The sequence below is a fragment of the Podarcis erhardii genome (genome assembly GCF_964252035.2).
Source record: "Podarcis erhardii genome assembly, chromosome: 15".
Classification (NCBI taxonomy): domain Eukaryota; kingdom Metazoa; phylum Chordata; class Lepidosauria; order Squamata; family Lacertidae; genus Podarcis; species Podarcis erhardii.
This window is the reverse complement of record NC_138505.1, coordinates 27,420,850-27,441,508: the sequence shown is the minus strand read 5'-3', so window position 1 is coordinate 27,441,508 and position 20,659 is coordinate 27,420,850. Positions and strand designations below refer to the sequence as shown.

At 43.2% G+C, this 20,659-nt stretch overlaps 1 protein-coding gene across 1 annotated transcript in view; it reads right to left on the bottom strand.

Moving 5' to 3' along the window:
- The window catches only part of SPECC1L (sperm antigen with calponin homology and coiled-coil domains 1 like), a 51,607-nt gene that overhangs the window by 10,049 nt on the left and 20,899 nt on the right, over positions 1–20,659 (bottom strand). Inside the window, exons 6-13 of the mRNA XM_081842745.1 lie at positions 17,683–17,756; positions 17,336–17,511; positions 15,235–15,398; positions 14,220–14,311; positions 12,785–12,875; positions 8,542–8,625; positions 7,627–7,783; positions 2,284–2,386 (exon numbers count right to left, since the gene is read on the bottom strand). Coding sequence (XP_081698871.1) covers positions 2,284–2,386; positions 7,627–7,783; positions 8,542–8,625; positions 12,785–12,875; positions 14,220–14,311; positions 15,235–15,398; positions 17,336–17,511; positions 17,683–17,756 — 941 coding nt within the window. The remainder of the gene's footprint in view (positions 1–2,283; positions 2,387–7,626; positions 7,784–8,541; positions 8,626–12,784; positions 12,876–14,219; positions 14,312–15,234; positions 15,399–17,335; positions 17,512–17,682; positions 17,757–20,659) is intronic.

Sequence of the window (20,659 nt, the reverse complement as noted above, 5' to 3'; positions counted from 1 at the left end):
CCCAAAACTGGTGGTCCTGCATGGGGAGCAGCACATGCTGAAAGTCACGTATCAGCTGCCCCTCCTTGCAAGCGGACCAAAGGTCTCTCTCTTCCAGACTTAGTCGATGCAGGGAATCCGGGAATGTGAGCAAGAGGGCTATCTTTCTGGCACAGGCTGCTTGAGATAGAAAGGATGGAGCGCTTTCTCGTGACAAATTAAGGAAACTGTCACATGATTCTTGCCCTGTCTCAGATGCTTTCCCATTTGAAGAGTTTTACGATTCATTCAGCGGCATCCCACATCCTGCCTTTGAAGGAAAGGGGGGACGTGGAGGGTCTACATTCAGAAATAGCACCGTTCGGTCAGTACAGAGATGCCAAGGAAGCAAGAGAGGGGAGGGCCCCCCCTCTGCCTACATAAAAACAAGCTTCTCTCATTGTACAGCCTTTCTATTAATGTCCCCCCACCATCCTGTTACGTAGCCTTCCAACTTCCTTCTGTATTGTGAGTCTTAAGCCTGACAAAGCAAAGTAACACTTAAGAACCGAGAGGTTGCCCTTTGCATTCCAAAGATTTCCTATACAATTAAGCTAAGTAAGTACGTTGGAAGTCTTATACAGAGTCAGACCATTGGTACAAGAAGCTCGGTACTCTGCACTGACTGGCAGCAAGGTGACGTTCCCAGGTCTACCAGGAGATGCCTTAGTGGATTGAACCTGTGACCTTCTGCATGCAAAGCACATGCCTGACACCCCTTCCCCTAAAAGGAGGCCATGTTTGTATTGCATGTGGCTGCTTGGGAGGCTGGTCTGCTTGGAGTCCAGATAAATGAGGGGACATGGCAGTGGGCCACCCATCCGAATGTGATAGGAAGAGAGGAAGCTGCCTTGCATAGAGTCAGACCACTGGGTCCATCAAGCTCAGGGCTGTCTCTTCCGACAGGCAGTGGCTCTCCAAGGTTTCAAGCAGGAGCTTCCCCCAGGCGTTAAGACCTTCTGCATGCAAGGGCCCCCAAACTATGGTCCTTCCCCAGGGGACAGGCATATTGGTTTGCCAAACTCTGCTTTTGCATCATCACCAGCAAGCAGGAGAACGAGCTCACACAGAGTAAGCACACCAGCAATATAATACCGGGGGACAGAAGCAGGAATCATGCTCTACCTAGTCCCCTTTGTTGGCAATTAATGCTGGTGTGTTTGCTTTGGCCTTTCAGTTATTGTATGGGTGTTGATTTAATGGTAGCACCTTGGCTTACGTTACCCTTGGGTAACGTAAACTTCGGGTTGCGAAAGCTGCAAACCCGGAAGTGTTTCACCGTGTGCACATGCACAGAAGTGCTTTACTGTGCTGTGCGCATGCGCAATTGGTCCCTCCAGGTCCTGAAACCTCAGGATCTGACCGAAGCTCCAGAACAGATCCCGTCCGCAACCGGAGGTACCACTGTATTGCAATTTTTACATTATGCTGCACAGACCTGTGGTTTTTAAATGAAAAGCAATATGAAAGCATTTTAAAATAAAATGTCCTCTTCCAATGTACTATATTATTGCCATTTTAAGAGGTTTAACTCTAGAATAAGATTTTGCTCTCCACCCTCCTCTTAATTTGGAATTATCAATGGGCAAATGGAAGCTAGTCATTTTAGACTGCAATCCTATACATCAGGGATTACCAACCGGTTGACCAGCCGATCCCCGGGAGCTAGCAGTCAAACACTGTCTCAATTTCCTTTGCGGGGGGAAAAGATCATCTGGCCCTGCCCCCTTGCCCTGTCCTTCATTTGTGTACGATTGCAAAAACAGCAGACAGAATTATTGCTGTTAGAGATCAGTTGGTGAGCAACTTTTGCCTGCCCTCTTAAGAAAAAGCTCAACAACTTCGACCTGCCTCCCTAAAAAAACGGTTAACAACTTTGGGTAGATCACTGCCAGTTTTTTATTCTGGGAGTAGATCACAGTCTCTTGGGAGTTGGATGTCCCTGCTATACATATTTAACTTGGGAGCAAATCCCACTGAACTCAGTGTGGACTTCTGTCTGAGTAGACATGTGCAGGATAGCACCGTTAACCCGCTTTAATGGGTGGATTAGCCGTTCTGTGAAGAACACACACGTTTGTATTGTGCAAAGTGACTGAGTGACTATAAATAACAGCTGAGCTGGCTCCTGCAGCATTGTGTTCCTGCCAGGACAGTACATACCAGTTCCTTCACGATCGATGCCGTGAACTGTAGAGCAGCCCAGCTTGTGCTCCTGGCAGATGCTCTCATGTTTGCACTATAGAAAGGACAAGCAACCATTACCTGATACCCTTCTGTTTTCTTCTGACACCACTTCAGCAAAGCATTCCTCTTGGAGCCTCCATATTCTCTGGCCAGAGCTGACAAAGGGTCCTTCCTCTCTTCTCTAAAGGTGAAGGAGAAAATTCACATTGTTCATACAAATGAATGTTCAAAACATTTTTTTTTAAAGAGCGAAAGTTCCTTCCATATCATTCCGCTCTTATCAAAACTGCATTGTGTTCTGCGGGTAGCGCCATGTTCTGTATTCATTCTGGCCTTCCCTCTGTCTTCCCACTGCTAGGCTGAGACTAGGCAACTCCCAGGCATATGTCAGCAGCACTTCAGCCACCCCCACAGAGACAATGGATCAATTTCCCAGCAACCCTCTGCCTGCCTGTCTGCTTGCTTCCTTGCCCTGAACTCCCAGGTAGATAACCAAAGCAAGGATAGCAGCCCACGGACACTTCTCTGTGCAGTGGGAAAATATTAATTTGACTGAGACTTCATAAGGAGGACAGCTGTGAAACAAATCCTTTTTCTAATACCTCAGAGCCACAGTCAGAGGTGCTTTGAGAACAAATGATGTGAACATTAAGCCACGCTGAACTTTAGTATGAATTTAGAAAATAAACTGATGGTATCTCCCTGCAACTCATAACCGACTAGGAATGTCACCTTGAAGGGAAGGCAAAGCCAGAGTGTTAAGTGTCGACCGACTACCTTCTTCAAGATTTAGGAGTGCAGAACTAGTGCAGACATGCGGCTGCCACTGAAAGCAGGAGCTCTAGTTCACCTCTGTCCCCCCAAAATAATGGATAGTAAAAGAAAGCATGACGTGACATCACCGCATGTAGGGCCCTACTCCTCCACTCCACTCCACAAACAGAAGTGAAGGCAGGGACATTTGACATGTGATGATGCTGAATAATGCTTTCCATTACCGTATTTTTCGCTCCACAGGACACACTTTTTCCCTCTTAAAAACTAAGGGGGAAAGTCTGTGTGTACTATGGAGCGAATGCAGGCAGGAAAAGCCCCCAAGAGCCGCACACAAACTCCGCGTGGCTCTTGCAGGCTTTTCCCCAGGAGGGAGAAGGGACTGACATGGCCAGTCAGTCCCTTCTCCCTCCTCGTAGAAACGCCTGCAGGAGCCGTGCGCTCCTTAAAGGGTGCGCGGCTCCTATGGGCTTCTGCAGGAGGTGGGGGAATTGCCACAGTCGTGCAAAGCCTCTCTAGCCGGGAGAGGCTTCACAAGGCTAAAGAGGAAGCCAAGGCTGCGCGCAGCCTGTCCGCTGCTCTTTGGGGCTGGGGGGGGGGAATAATATTTTTTTTCTTGATTTCCCCCTCTAAAAACTAGGTGTGTCTTGTGATCCGGTGTGTCCTATAGAGCGAAAAATACGATACATGCTTTCCATCTGGGGGGAGGGAATCAGAAGGAGCTGCTGTTTCTGGGTGCAGCTGTGTATCTACCCTAACCCTCTGGGACCAGCCTCCCCCAACCTTGTGCCCTCCAAATGTTTACCTGAACTCCCATTTACTACAACCAGCACAAAAGACTTATTTTCTACTGCAGCATCAGCTCTGCTGGCAGGGGCTGATGAAAACTATAGTCTTAAACACCTGGAGGGCACTAGGTTGGGAAAGGCTGTTTTAGATCCAGGACTGCATACAGCAAAGGACTATCAAAAGGACTGAACTTACATGGTAAGGGCTTCCTGTAACGTCGCATTTCCAGAAGAGGAAGCCCTTACCATGTAAATATAAATAAATAAACCTAAAGCTTCTACGAATCACAACTGGTTTCAGGAGCACAATTTAAGCAAAGTTTAAACAATGCATTCAAGCAGCCTGACACCTCCTCAGTTAGCTTACTGTACATAATCCCACAGAAAAATGAACACGGTCTGTGCATAAGTATGGTCCTGCTCTCTCAAAACTCCCATTCATTGCAGGAAAGACTTTTTCACATTGAGAACTAAGCCAAACACAGCAGACAAAGAAGCGAAACCTGCCATTTCAGATTGCAGGTGGGGTTTCATACTGCATGGGGGGGGGGGATCTTCACAATGTTAACTCTGCACTGCTACGTTTTCAGATAAAGCCTTTCTCCGGGCATTAAAGTGATTTTTTTTAAAGGGTGCATCAACTTTCCTAATTATGTATTTCTTTCAGTACTAGATCCTTAAAAGCTTTCTTCACAGCCTCAGATTCCGATTTGATAATTCTGTTGCCTGATTTGTCTGAAACAGATGCTACTCTTTTTTTCTTTTTCTTTTTTGGTAAATAACCTTTTACTGGGTTTTATAAACAAGGATCATAGGAATAATAAATGATACAAATAAACAGACCCAGTCTTCTCATGATAATTATATATATTAAAAAAGCATAATAAACTTGCAGTAATATCTACAACATATGGTTCATTATTAGTGGTCAATGTTCACGAATTGGTTTAAACGAAAACAAAGGGGAAACATTCTAGGGAGATGAGACTATCTAAAAAGGTTTTCTCATAATGAGTTAGTGACGGCCTAGGCAAGTTTTCTAAGAAATTGTGCGTATCTTTTTAATTTAATGATTGCAATTTAAACATTTTAGAATAAAAAGAGGAAAATTCTGAGCAGATGTCTTTGGTAGAGAATGTTTGGTGCCTTCACTCTTTTGAATACTGTGTGCTTTTGACTTAGGTTTTTTTTACACCTGTTTGCCAAAAGTCTAAGAGATTTTACCTCCATACTCATAAAAACATTGTTTCATGTATAACAGGACAATACTAGTGCATTATTAATTACTAAATAGTTTTTTCTCTCCTTTGTACAATTAATTTGAGGAGGGGTTTTGAACCTTAACTTTTATATTTAGTTAGCAGATCAAAAATTTCCATTTCTAGTTTGGTTATTGTTGTAGAGGTTTGTTTTTTAATATAGTATATAATTTTTCTTTGATACAGATACCTCTTATGACTGCTTTCAAAGCCTCCCAAAGGTTGGTATAGAAATTGTATGGCTATAGAATTGTATGATTTCTGCTATTCTTTCTCTGTATAGATGGTTGGTCACTGAAGTAGGGTAAAATGACCATGATTGCAAGGTTTGGATTTTGCAGATTGTGTAAATGGGATGAACTGTGAAGTGAGCAGGAAAAAGTCTAATCTGGACTGGGAACCATACAGACTTGAATGAAACATAAAACTGAAATCTTTCAGATTATCTTCACACTATATATTATATAAACCAGATGCTAACACTTTTAAGCCAGAGCAGACTAGAGAGCAGAACCAACAGAAATACGATTTAGGAAAAAGAAAAAAACTAGACTTCTTTGTAAGTAAGAACAGAAAAAGAACCTCGAGTCAGAATTTTCTTAAAAAAAACAACCAAAAACCTGTCCACTGTGAGAGGACAGTACGGCTTGTTTCTAAATTCCAGTACGGAACACAGTTTATGTCAAGTTCTTTGTTTTGAAAATAGCGTTTCAGGAAACAAATAAAATGAACGGTGTGGACACAATGAGAAGGAGTTTACAACAAATATTAATCTTTTAAATGTGTCTGCTAGGTCAACTAAATTCCAAACCCAATGCCTGATTAAGTTTCACAGATTGGCATTAGAAGCCTTCCCTGCCTTGTTTAGATTTACACTTCTAATCCACAGGATATTCTTGTTTCAATGTTTAAAGCCCAACAAATATTACAAATCAAACAGGTTTCCTTTTGCATTTATACTGTTCTTCTACACCTAAATGACACCCAACTAACATTTTACAGTCAGCACATGTTCCCACAAACAGCCACTAGCAGCTGTCTGATTGATAACATGATTTGAAACAATAGTTTTATTCAGCTGACCTATGGAACTGCAATGACAGACAACCAATTAAAGGGCCAATTAAAGATGTAAAAGATTTATGAATATGCCAAGAAGCCAAGTGCAGAAGTGTGTGTGTGTGTTTGGGGGAGATCTGGCAGGGGAATAAGAGGCAACAGTGAAAGGGGGAGGGGAGGAAAGAAATCACCTCCAACTTAACCTGAAGCTGCCCAACAAAAAAACTCCCTAAACTGCTTACACACACCTCTTCCCCACCTCTCCAAGCTACCCCCAAGAAAGTAGCTCAGTCATTTGACTGCTAGTTCCTACACACACCACAGAGTTAAGCGGGAGAAGTACTGAATCACCCCTCCCCTGCACAAATCATATTTGTTACAGTCACCAAACAGCTCACAGTAGAGCCAATGAGCGGTGTTCGTTCTCACTTCTCTGCCTCTCCCATGTCCCTCACTTAGCAAGGTGAAACCCTTTGGAATGTAATCCACCCTCTTCCTAACCCAGCTACTCATGCTATTATTTATGGTTCCACCAGACTGTTAGCCACGCTGTTCTCCCACTGGGGGGGAGGGGGGAAGGTGGGATTTAAGTATGAGGAAATAAACAAAGCAACTTTTCCTCCTTCAATGCAGCTCTTATTCAGAGTTGCTGTTTACAGCAACCTCCATTTTCCATGCACACCTTGCTCAAAACTGGATGTGTTCACTGGTATTTCCGTTTGAAGCAGTTGGTCTGGCCACCCCTCAAAGCATGCATGCAGGGGTTCCAAAGTGTGGAGGGAAGAGGAGACAAGGGCTGCTTAGGCAGCTCCGCCAACACATCCAGCTGCCTCCAGTGCTCAGGTGACAACGAGCAAAGGGTCCATGGAGGCTGATCTGCAGCCCAGCTCAAGCAAAAAGGAGACGGGGGGGAGACCGAAGCAGCAGTTCTCATTTCTGCAGTCCAAACATGCTCTCCTCAATGCAGATTCCTGCATTGCGGAGATTTGGATTAGATTACCCTCGGGGTCCCTTCCAACTCCACTTTGCTATGATTCTATGAAGAAGTCCAGGGAAGTGGTCAAAGGCAGTTCCAGCAAGGAAGGTCTTGATCAGCAGCCTTGCTGGCAAGTGCAAAGATCTGCCATGCACCAGCCCCAAACTCAAGACCACCATGTGGGAGAGGAGAAAGAGACATCTGTCCAGGAAAGGAAGTAAGGAAGGAAGACTTCCTGGCGAGCTTTGGGCATCAACTTGTTGGTTCAGCTGCCAGAGAGTTCCTGCCTTCCAGAAGGGCCCACTTGACTTGAACTGACCTGGCCGTTTCCTTGCATGTCCCATCAGATGGCATCACTTTCCTGAGACTGATGTGCAAAAGGAATGCTGGGCAGCTGATGCACCTACCCAAAATGAGGAGCAAACCCACTGAAGTCTGCTGCTGCTCCATTACAGAAGAAGCTTACTGATTATCTAGCAAAAGCGACTGATGTCTTCCAAAGGGCAAGGCTGCAAGAATATCCCTGTATGAAATACAGGACAGGCTGTGTAGCAATGAGGTGTACCTTATTCGATTGCGTGTCGTAGGGGTGACGGACGCTGTAGGTGAAGACGAGAGAGACAGCTGTGGTGAAGTGGTCCCCATTGCTATAAGAGAGGCTGGAGATGCTCCATCAGGGGCACTGATGTCCCGCTTGATTTCTTCACTGCTTCGCCGAGACACTGAAATGGAAAAACACCTTAGACACCATTTCTTTCTCTTTCTCATAAAAGAAAACTAAGAGCCTTTGCAAAAATCTAGATAATGAGTAACTAATTTTCTACTGAATTGTACAAAACTTTTAAGTTCTCTATCACACCAATAGAAATCTCTCCTATCAAATATAAAGATGGCATTAATTTTTCCTGAAGAAGCAAGACTTGAGTTTTTGCTTTTAAATATAACCGTTCCAAAGTTTTGGAATATCTTCTAAGGGCCTAACATGTCAGGACTCCCTCTCTGGAAGAGGCAGATTTTGAAGCCTTCTAACTATTTTTCTCTACAGAGGACTGATTGCAGGGATTTAGTTTTTGTAGAACACGGGTAGTCACAAAAATGTTCTATGTTCTATTCAAAATCACATACTGTGTAACAGAGGACAAACATGAAGGCACACAGCACTCTTTCTCTCTGCTGCAATGAGGAACAAATCTAGACTGCCAGTTTTAATTCTCTTAATTTCCATCAAATGCACATAAAGAATAGCAAGGGCATATACCTTTAAACTGAAAGAGGAAACCCTCCCTCAGTCACTAAGGCTGCTTTCCCCCTGCAATGTGGGCGAGATTCACCTACAGTGTCAATATGGAACTCTACCAACTTTACTTACTGCTGTGATGTCAGAAAAGACTAACAAAACTGTTTCAAAAGAAGCTGGTGGCATTGCACACCAAGACTCTGTGACTGAAGCACCACCTTATTAGCATGGCATAATTATTACCAGAAATAGATTTGGCACTTTCCATAGCAGGAACTCTTGGCAGGGAAGCTGGTCTGCTGGTTGAGGAAGTTCTCAGCAAATGATCTGTGCAGAGAGGGAATAAAGAAAAGGCATTTCATTACCACAAGCTTCAGGCCTGGTCTTAGAAAATGAGAAGATAGAATGGACTTCACCACAGCAGGAGAGCAATGCCATTTTGTATGCTCTGTTATTTTTTAAAAAGAAAAAGAAAAACTGCTTCCAAGTAAGAAGCTAGCATATCAGGGTGACAGGCTCTAAGACAGCCTGCTTCCTGACTTGAAAATTTACTCGATGCATTCAAAAATAGTATCTTCTTCCTCGAGTAAAGTTCATTTTAGCCAACTCATATTCTGCTGCTGCAAGTGTAGGCCAGGCTCAACAACAGGTGCAATTGCTTAGAAGCAACAAAGACTTAAGAATAATCTCACAATGGCTCAACTCCCTTACTAATTGGTCACCAGTCAGATGGGCTTTTGCAAATGCTGACTGGACTCTGCCCCCATCCCCCAGCTCTGTCCCTTGAATCCCGCCCCCATGCCACTCCATTCTGAAATGTCTTTTTACATCTTGACCCAATCTGGAGAAATCATCCAACACTTTTATACAATGGCATGGCCAAAGGAGAGTAAAATCTGTATACATATTGCCTTTAGGGGGCCAGGGCAGCTTGGGTTTACAGAGCTGATAGTGAAAAGCTACTCTGTTTGTGTAGATCTGTGGCGGCCACATCATTAACACAAATAGATTCCAAAGATCACAAGTGTCCCAGTCCACTGCCCAATACAGTACCTATGCAACAACATTCATGCCTTTGATTGGCTGGAAATCAGGTAATTGGCCCAGAATGCAGCAGCAAGGATGTTGATTGGCACTTGCACACTACATCAGTTGCACTGCTTAGCAGTTTGTTTCCAGGCACAATTTAAGGTGCTAGCAATTCCCTTTAAAGCCTGGGGCGCAGAGTATTTTAGGAGCTGCTTTCTTGTGTATAAGCCTGGCCATCCATTTATGGGGGTTTTGGGGGGTGGAGGAAAGAAGGCTGTTCTTTGTGTACTGGTGGCATTTGGCTTGCCTGTGGGATAGAGCCTTTCAAGTGGCCCCCTCCTTGGCTGCTGAACTTCTAGTCATGGAAGATTCAGCTGGCTCCGTCTGTCATGACCCTCTGGGTCCAACAAATACATTTTTGTTCCAGCAGGGATCTGACTTGCTAGGACAAGGTTTTTAAACTGATCCCAGGTTTTGTTTTGTTTTTTAAAAAAGCTGTTTTATCTGCTGCCTCTCCTTTTGTTTTACTATATTGCAGCTGTTTAATTGCTTATATTTATTTAATTTTAACTGTTGCAATCTGCCCTGAGCTACAGTGGAAGGGTAGGCTATAAGTTATTTTAATAACTGAAGTTCAAGCCTGATGCTATGCGATGGCCCAGTCCACAGCACTTTTCAGCCCAGTCCAAAAGGGACACAAACGGCTACAAATCTGTGTCAGCTATTCCACAGGTTGGCCACCCACTGTGTAGGGAGTGCCTTATTAGTTTCTGTTAAACATCAAGTGTGTTTAAAATTTACTTTGCTCTGAGTATAATATCACCCCAATGCTATTTAAAGCATAACTGAATAAAAACTTAGCACAAAACACTTTTTCATCCCTGGAAAAATCTTTACATTGTTGGTGTTTAGCTGACATTTGTCAAGGCAGAAAAGGAAGCCTACTGCTTGGCCCTAAGAAAGCTATTCTTGAGAAATTTCTATTTTAAAAGCCCCCAGACATAAATCAAAGAACTACACCCATTACACGAGAGCTATTCATTCTTACAGGAAGGGCACTTTGAAAGGAAAAGTTTATAGGCAGAACAAGTTGACCAGCACCAGGAAATGGAGAAGTAAACAGTGAACATATAATCCTTGTTTCTTCAACACAAAAAGGGCTTTTTCAACATTGCCTTACCTTTTGTTATGGACATTATTAAAATACTGCCCTGATAGCACTTAAAGTAAATGGAAGAGCCACACAAGTAGTTATAGGCCAGCTATCCCAACCCCTGTACAACAGAGGAATTCCAGAGGGAGTATATCCCTTCCTCTGCCTGAAGGCCTCTGATAACAGAACAGCCCACCACCCACTCATAGGCATTAGTGCCATTCTTGAACCATTCTTCAGCCACAGAATTGTTAAGATAAATGGATTAGTTGATTCTGCTATTGGTAAATTGCTATTTAGCAAGTTGCGATGAGTTACTTTATGCGGGTGGCGCTGTAGCCTCTTGGGCTTGCCAATCCGAAGAGTGAGCTCCCCTTGCTCTGTCCCAGCTCCTGCCAACCTAGCAGTTCGAAAGCACACCAGCGCAAGTAGATAAATAGGTACCGCTGCGGTGGGAAGGTAAACGGCATTTCTGTGTGCTCTGGTTTCTGTCACAGTGTCCTGTTGCACCAGAAGCGGTTTAGTCCTGCTGGCCACATGGCCCAGAAAGCTGTCTGTGGACAAACCCCAGCTCCCTGGGCCTGAAAGCGAGATGAGCACCGTAACCCCATAGTCGCCTTTGACTAGACTTAACCGCCCAGCGGTCTTTTACCTTTTACCTTTACTGTATTATGTACTTGATGGACTATGTGTTTTTATGGATTCTATTTGATCTTATCTTATCTGATACTGTTGTAAACTGTCCTGTGGCTTGAGCACAGGTGTATAAAAATAATCTAAACAAATAACCAAAATCTACCTTCCCATAACTTAGGTAATTAGCTCTAGCCTTGATATCTGTGGCAGCAGAGAACAAATTGCTGTCCTCTCCCAGCAAGCTTTGTTCTTGAGTCTTGAAAATCCACACAGGCTCCTACACTTTCCTGCAGATATCAAGTGCAGTTCCACTAGTGCGCAAGGGACATCTCAACAAATGCAGGCACCAGTCCATCATTCACTTCCTCCTGAAGTTAGTTAGGATGCCCAGACAGATCTTAAAGGTAAAGGTACCCCTGCCCGTACGGGCCAGTTGTGTCTGACTCTAGGGTTGTGCGCTCATCTCACTTAAGAGGTCGGGAGCCAGCGCTGTCCGGAGACACTTCCGGGTCACGTGGCCAGCGTGACGAAGCTGCTCTGGCGAGCCAGCACCAGCGCAGCACACGGAAACGCCGTTTACCTTCCTGCTATAAAGTGGTACCTATTTATCTACTTGCACTTAGGGATTCTTTCGAACTGCTAGGTGGGCAGGAGCTGGGACCGAAAGACGGGAGCTCACCCCGCCGCGGGGATTCGAACCGCCAACCATGCAATCGGCAAGTCCTAGGCACTGAGGTTTTACCCACAGCGCCACCCGTGTCCCAACAGATCTTAGCATTGCATAATTGGCCAGCTGACTCTGCCACAATCAAGAAGTGGAGAACAGCAGTTTTCTGGGGGTTTTTGTTTTGTCCTACATTGGAGGCCAAACTCTCAGAAACAGAAAAATAATAGAACAGTACCTGGAATGTACTATTTTAGGTTCTCTCTCATCCTCTTCCTCCCTCTTTCTTTTTCGCACACCATGCTGACAACCAGATGTTAGGAAGGCAGCTAGTGAATGCTCCTAAAATCTACTTGCTTATAAATACATGGGGTGGGCCTGTTTTTAGCTTTACTTACTGTTCTGCTTTGGAAATAATTCCTCTTGCTCCTAAGGTGGCTTTCATAACAATAAAACATTTCTTTGCTTTTTTAATTATACAAGCACTGATTAAGTATTGATTTTAGCATATTCAAGCACTATACCCTTATCTGCAAAGACTGTGGCCTTTATGACTTCTATGCACCTGTTGCCCAAACAATTATTCCACTGTGACCATATGGTAGTATAATTTATTGTAGTTCTCCTTTTTTAAAGTCAGTCTAGCCCTCCCTGTCTCACCTCTGCCCAGTGTAGCTCAGTGCAAACTGGCATAAAGTAAAAGGAAACAGATCAGGTGAGCATGGAAAGAAGGAAATTGAAATAATACATAGCCCTAATTAACAGTATGTTATTGAGCTTTTTTGTTTTACATCTTCCTTTTGCAGGAGCGGGGGTAAGGTAATGAAGGACATTAAGCATTCTATATGAACAATACTTTGCTGTACTCAAAAGAAAAGGAGCTCATGTGTCAAAAGAGCCTCATCTACGCTCTCTTATTCAGTGTGCTTTTCTTTTCTTTTTAACCTCAGGAGAACTCTGGGGGAGCTTTAGTGAAATAATGTTAACAGAGGGAAAACACCTACCTTGCACTGGGATTTCTGCATAACTTGGCCTTTTGTCTGACAGAGTTGTGAGGGGCTTGGAAGCAGATATTGGTCCACTTATGGAATGCCTCTGAAGGAAAACAAGAACTATTAATGGTGAGATAAGTTATTTCAAATATGATGACCAACCCTGTCTGCCTTTTACAAAAAAATATTAAGACAAGCAAAACCCACACAGAAGCACTATTGTGATCCCTGGACATAGGTTCAAATTCAGCACAGCCAGCAATGTGGACTATTTTTTTCATCAGGTTTACACCTTTAGTGAAACTATAAAAAAAAAATCAGTAAAGACAACAGTACTAGAGTCTGCAGTTCCCCGTTTATAAAATGTGACTTGGTGGCCTACTTCACAGGTCTGGTGAGAGAGCAGCTGGGCATTTTAATTGCAGAATAATAATAAACTATTAACTATAATAATAGTTCTCATGTCTGAACTGCTGGTCTAAGTACTCTCAACTGGCTTGAAGGCTAAATGACATAACAGTTGTAGGGAACAAGAACTTGAACTAGAGACACGCTGGAGCTCACTGGCCAGATTCAAATGCAACATTGCCAGGTCTTACAAACCATGGTTTTGTGGATTGGGAACAAGCAAGAGCATGAATGTTCTTTCCTCTTCCATTCTCTTCTCACACTCAGTTGCAGCAGTGACTTCCTGGTTTGTTAAACCTGCTTCCTTGTGCTACTTTAAACTGTTTAGGCACTCTCTACAAACAAAGACTGTCCACCACGATCGAGCCAATTTGTAGGAAGTACTTACGTCTCAGTTTGCAGGTTCAGATATCTGTGACTGAACAAACTAAGTGGCTAAAAGAGAGGACAGGGGAATGCGTGGAAGACTATTCAAGTTCATTGCCACTCCAAACAATATGTCAGAGATTTGGAAACCTTACATCTGAATCTGGCCACTAGGTCAACTGTGCTAGTCACTGTCTCATTGTAACCTGCCTCTAATGGTTGTTGAGGATCAAAAAGAGGAGAAAATCCATGTATGTCACTCTGAAATCTGTGGAGAAGGTCAGGATGCAATTATGAATGACAAATTTAATGCACAATTTTTACTGCGAAACCTTCTCTTGATTTTGCATCATGCTAACACCATTACAAATTCCAATACAGTTGTACCTTGGACGTCGAACAGAATCCGTTCTGGAAATCAGTTTGATTCCAAAATGCTTGGATACCAAAGTGCAGCTTCTGATTGGCTGCAGGAAGCTCCTATAGCCTATCAGAAGCCGTGGAAGCCCCGCTGGACATTCAGCTTCCAAAAATAGTTCCCAAACTGGAACAGTCACTTCCGGGTATGTGGCGTTCGGGAGTCAAAACATTCAAGAACTAAGCTGTTTGAAAACCAAGGTACGACTGTACATCAGTCTTCACAGTCTCTTCCAGTTAGTAAACACACATTTACCTGCATTGGAGATACTGCTGCTGCAGGAGGGGTTTTAAGAGGACTTGGGCTCAGGGGGGTACGAGGCATTGTAGCTGCAGCTGGACTAGGAACTACCAAAAACAACAAAATAAACAGGGGGTAAGTATGGTTGGTTTCAAGTATTTCTAAGCAGGCTTTCAAGAGCAGTGCTATTTCAAGGCAGCTTACATTAATAGCAGACAAGTTCCTTTAAAAAACAGGAAAAATTCAATTAACACTAATACATCTAGTTTAAATATCCCAATACAAAAAGAAAAGAAAAGAAAAAACAATTAAGAGCAACAGTTTTGCATGTTTTTCAGTTATGGCACAAGATTGCAGAGTAAAACATCTTCTCATCTGAAGTGAGTGACCCAAGTGTGACTGGCAGCTATTTACCAATTTCACATATCCTAGATTTTGGCCATGTCCTCCTGTAGCGAGGCCTGCACAATCTGGCCAAGTTCTGTTTTCATAACATGCAAAGAACACAAAGATATAAGAGAAGTAACCTATGCAGCTTGCCCAAGGAGGAGTTTCCTTATCTAAAGCTAAAATGTGCCTTTTTTGTAAACAGATCTTGATGACTTATAAGCCCAGATGAATTTTTATATCTGAACATCATTAAGTGCCACAGAAGCATAACAATGAAATACATAGATTCAACTATAATAACAACAGTTAGTTTTTGAAGACAGACCATTGTGCAACTTAAAAGAAGGTTGAAAACTTAGATAAATAAGGATTGCCATATATTCAAAGCCCCAGAATAACAACAAACTTTTAAAACTCAGGTGCATGGTTTTGGGCTTGCAAAACTGAAGTACATATTATCCAATACATTTGTACAAGTATTGTCACCCGGCTGAAGCTCCCTCGGAAAAAAATGTGCTACATTCTACTGATGTATGCATGGAGTGTTTGCTCTGTTCAAAATTTTGAGCTAACAGAACCAATGGTGGTGCTTCCAAACAAAATTGCACTAAGTTTATGCAGGTACAAAAAAGCAAATTACCTTGTGAGGCACTGTCAAAGGATTTGATGAGAGTTTTTACAGTGGGCGTTGGCTCTGAAGAAGTGGATGACCTGCGACTCAAACCCATTCCTTGCCTCAGAGCTGCTAAGTCTCTTTCAACAGCATTCATGTAATTGTAAACGCGGCCACGTTCCTCTTCTTGCCTGAATATCAGGGGAAGGCAGTTGTCAAGATACTATGAAATGATCTGGCATGGGTTCAGGACTCTGACGGCCAGCACAAGGGCTGCTGTGCTAACACAAGGGTGAGAATAATGGTTGTGCAATATGAAATCCAGTACAAAAGTTGCTCTAGCAGAAGCTTGTATTTGCAATGTACTACACAACCAGTCACAAGAACCATGCCAGCTTCCTGTGCCTTCTCTTGCACAAGCCAATCCTCTAGTGCAAGCATACTGCTAAGGAACTTTGAATTCCTCCCTCTATACTGTGCTTAAGCAACGGACTCATTCATGAGGACATGTCTGAAGGGCATCTGCTACACTGGGAAGCCTACTTGGAGTGGGTCAAATCTTCCAACAGGTTACAAAGCCAGAGAGCAAGTTTGAAACTGAAAGTCATTTGAGAAAGAGTTTCATTACAGTGGTACCTCGGGTTACATATGCTTCAGGTTACATACGCTTCAGGTTACAGACTCCGCTAACCCAGAAATAGTACCTCGGGTTAAGAACTTTGCTACAGGATGAGAACAGAAATTGTGCTCCGGCGGCGCGGCAGCAGCAGGAGGCCCCATTAGCTAAAGTGGTGCATCAGGTTAAGAACAGTTTCAGGTTAAGAACGGACCTCAGGAACGAATTAAGTACTAAACCCGAGGTAGCACTGTATTAATTTTGGGAGAAAGAGATGGGGAAGGGCATCAACTGTATTTATATAGTAAGGATTTTTATGCTTTGGGTTGAAATTACCTGGGGCAGCATTGCTGAAGGGAAGCACTCTCTGATCTTGGCCATTGGCCAGGAAACCACAGCCACTGAGAAGCTGCCACTCTGGCCTCCCAGGCAGTGCATAACTGCAAGGGGGAGACTAACATGGCCCCATCCATCAGCCAGTGAAGATGCAGCTGCTTTCCTCTTTCCCCCCTGCCTTGCCACAAATTCATTTAGACTAGAGGGAATTCACTTAGGAAACTGAATGTACTCATGCTGACTAAACAGAAGACCCTTGAAACTAAAACCCTATATTGTGTGTTTCTGTACCTCACTCTGCCAAGTGAGACATTAGGGTACATACTAAAGCAACATGGAACCTTTGCCTGAGGTAGAGACGCTGCTCACTGGAATGAATTAAGCTGCCTGCCACTTTGCTCCATACCAAAGTATTTCACTAGACGTAAGACTCATAAAAGGCACCATGTCCCACTATTTAGAAGAGCTGTGGCACAGAGCTTGCCCCTGTAACCCTATTGGAACCTGCTAGTCTTCTCTGAGAGCCTTTTCTTTGGCAGTGGGGAGAATGGAGTTGCCATTTTTCTAAATCCACAAGAGGCAAGTGCAGAAGTTTTAAAGATTTTAAAAGTGCAGTCTAAGGGCAAATATAGGGATGCGGGTGGCACAGTGGGTTAAACCACAGAGCCTAGGACTTGCCGATCAGAAAGTCAGCGGTTCGAATCCCCGTGACGGGGTGAGCTCCTGTTGCTCGGTCCCTGTTCCTGCCAACCTAGCAGTTCAAAAGCACGTCAAAGTGCAAGTAGATAAATAGGTACTGCTCCGGCGGGAAGGTAAACGGTGTTTCTGTGCGCTGCTCTGGTTCGCCAGAAGTCGCTTAGTCATGCTGGCCACATGACCCGGAAGCTGTACGCCGGCTCCCTCGGCCAATAAAGCGAGATGAGCACCGCAACCCCAGAGTTGGTCACAAATGGACCTAACGGTCAGGGGTCCCCTTACCCTTTACCTTTAAGGGCAAATATCTGTTGTCCTTTTTCCTACGTGTAGAGTGGCTTGTGTGTTTTACACACTTATAAACAAATATTTTTGTTGACAGGAACATTTTACTATACCGTTTCTTGCCGAATAGCTTTCAGAGATTAAATAAATTAGTTTTAGGAAAATATAATGAATCAACCCAAAATGTCATTCACATACTTGCGTGATTTTATTTCTTCCAACTCTTTTGTGAGTTTTTCGTTCTTCTCTTGAGCTTCATGCAGCCTGCGCTTTAGGTCTCCAATCTCTTCTTGAGCCTCAGATTTTATATCGTTTGCTATGACCACAGCCGTCTGCAAATCAGCTTGGAACTGCCGCCATTCCGCAGACTCCTCCTAAAAATGGAGCAGAAAAAGAAATTTACAGCTTTGGAATGCCATGATATGTGGGATATAAACAGTTTAAATAAAATATAATTAGCAGCAATGGAGTCCAAAGGCAATATACTATAACACACCCGATGCACCTCCACCCCAAACCATGATATATTGAACTGGCTTATATACCCTGAGCCGTCTGTGCAGAGTCTTGATCTCTCTCTCCATATCATGCTTTTGGTCTTGAAGCTTTTTAACAGTATCTGGCAAAACAAAACCAAATATATCAGGTAGAAATTTTAAAAAAGTTATTTACAGGCAAACAGTTCCCCAAAGCCCAAATGAATTTTTTACTGCTTTTAATGTATTCAAAGGGAAGTTCAACGAATTGGTTCTAGAAGTCTAGGTTTCTCTCCTACATTTCACAGCTATTAATTAAAAAAACAAAAACAAAAAGCAAGCATGGACCTCATAATATGAAGTATGTATGCATAGGAAAAAATGCCAATGACAAGAGAGGGTTTTCCTGTGAAAAAAAATGATAATGCCACTAACACTTTCTTATGCTGCCCATAAAAAAACACTACCAACAGAATCTTATTAATGGTTACTCAAAAGTAAATCCCACTGAGTCCAATGGTTCTTACTCCCAGGTGACTTTCCTTTGCTTGTGCTTTCAACAGAAAACAAGTATCTCCACCTTCCCCACCACAGTGCTTTCTTTTTTGAATGTTATCAATCACTAGAAACAATTACTAGACCCAAGCAAACTATTTAAGGGAGATGCACTGCAGAGTCAATGCTGCCTTGCAGCTGCATCAGATTGCCTTTTTAAATACAGTGAAACCTGTCACATTAAAAATGCCCCTGTAGATTGTACTAGCTACACAAAGAGTATGCAACTTGACCATGACCAACTTCTGATTTAGTATTTGACTGGCTGTGTACCAGGACTAGTTTTCATTTATCTCTTCATTGCTTGAATCACAGAATCATAGAACTGTAAAGTTGGAAGGGGCCCTGAGGGTGAGTTAGTCCAATCCCATGCAATGCAGGAATCTCAATTAAATACGGTAATCCATGACAGATGGCCATCCAATCTCTGCTTAAAGATTCCCAATGAAAGAGAGTCCCCAACCTCCCAATAGAGTCTGTTCCATTCTTGAACAGCTCTTGCTGTCAGAAAGCTCTTCCTGATGTTCAGTTGCAATCTCTTGTCTTGTAACTTGAAGCCATTGGTTTGAGTCCTACCCTGCAATGCAGGAGCAGAAGAAAACAAGCTTGCTCCATGTGACAGCCCTTTGGATATTTGAAGATTTGAGATATCTGAAGATTTGAGAACTGTGTGATTATAGCAGAAATACTGATGAAGCTGAATACAGGTGATACAAGTAGGACCACCTTGCAATGCTCCATGTCCTCGTGTGGAGTGCTCTTCTCAGCTACATCCTCTTTACTGAAAATGATACTGCACTTCATTCTACACACACACACACAGAGAGAGAGAGATTTTCTGTGCACCTCAGCACTTCACTCAACATCCCTGGCCGCTAAGCATGCTCAGTCCTCACTGGGCCATTTGGGGTATATCCCACACCCCCTCAGGATTTTTCTTAAAAGGTTTTCGAACTTACACTAACTCTGATGTTAACACAAGCCTCTTAATGCCGGATGCACTTTCAAGAAGGAATCTGCTATGAGCACACAGAATTTCTGAAAGGTATATTGCTGATGCTTGGGAAAACATTCCTTCCACAGCACTGGAACAGGCAAGTTGCAAAAATGCAAGGTAGTAGAAACATAAACCACAATAAATTATGCAGTTCAGTTCAGGCTCTTTGTAGATCATTATGCTGGCAGTGTTTTTCTCAAACCATCAACACAAGTCTCAAGCTATCCTAGTGAACCCCCACAAGCCCTTGATGAATCTTAAATTGGTATCTGATTCCAAGCAGTATTTTCTTAAATTGTGTGCCAGAGGCAGTAATGCTTCTGAATACTGGTTGCTGGAAGCCACAGAAGGGGGGAGTGCTCTTGTGCTCAGGTCTTGCCTGCGAGCTTCCCATCGAGGCAACAGGTGAAAGAAGGATGTTGGACTACGTGGACCACTGGCCTGATCCAACACAGCAATCCTTACAACAAGCAACTTACTTGCAACACACACCAGGTCCAACTTCAGTTATGCTATGAGCACATTAAATCTGAAAGGGATAATGCTTAGGGTTGCATTTCACATTGTGTTATTAATGCGTGCTGCACCATTATACATATTAAAAGCATGCAAAGTGTATGATTAATAATATACTGCATATGCTGCAGCCCTGGCAATTGGGTAATATACAAATATAATGCTGATTTGTAAGGTTAAAGAACACAGCCAATCACAAAGAGAAAACATACTCATTTAAGATTTGCTTTACAAATAGTGGAGAATTGTTTAAAACTTGCCATGGTTTGTTAAAAGTTCAGAATTCCAAGAACACATGTGTCAGCTTTGAAAACCCACGTACGCCATCTAGTGTACTGTTGCATGAAAAAGCGAAGGCCCAGTTGGGTAATAGTCTCTTCTGCTCCATTGCTGTCCATGAAGATACGAGCTCACACATTCTTGTTACATCAGACATCCAAGCAGAAATGCTTCAATGTGCCAAAGGTTGAATATGGCACTATGTGCTTAGGCCAGAACAAACATGGGAACCACTGTGCAGTCTGGGCTACTCATGTACACACTATTAAAATAAATTCCCAGCTAATATCCTTTGTCAGGGGTGTACTCACTTTTCCCTACTACTTGTGGAAGAGAGAGGGGGAAGTATCTAATCTACACCACTGAGCTTCTACTGATAAAAAATCTTAGGGCACACCACACAACTCCAGTGCGTGGCAAATCACCACCACCAAATTTATTCTGCCCTTATAGTAATTTCTTTATTGTATGTCATACCCTTTTGCCACCTTTTTTTTTGGGGGGGGGGAGAGGATGAGAATGTGCATCTCTATTTCCCTTCCAAGCAGGGGGCAGAGAGAGAAACAAGACACCAAGGAGGAGTAAGAGCAAATGTGCCCTCTCCCCCAGTATTTCCTGCATGGAAGTTTAATCATCTCCAGATTCACTAACAAAATGACCATAGTTTGCATTTCCTGTTTTCTGTGCTCCAATGTTTTC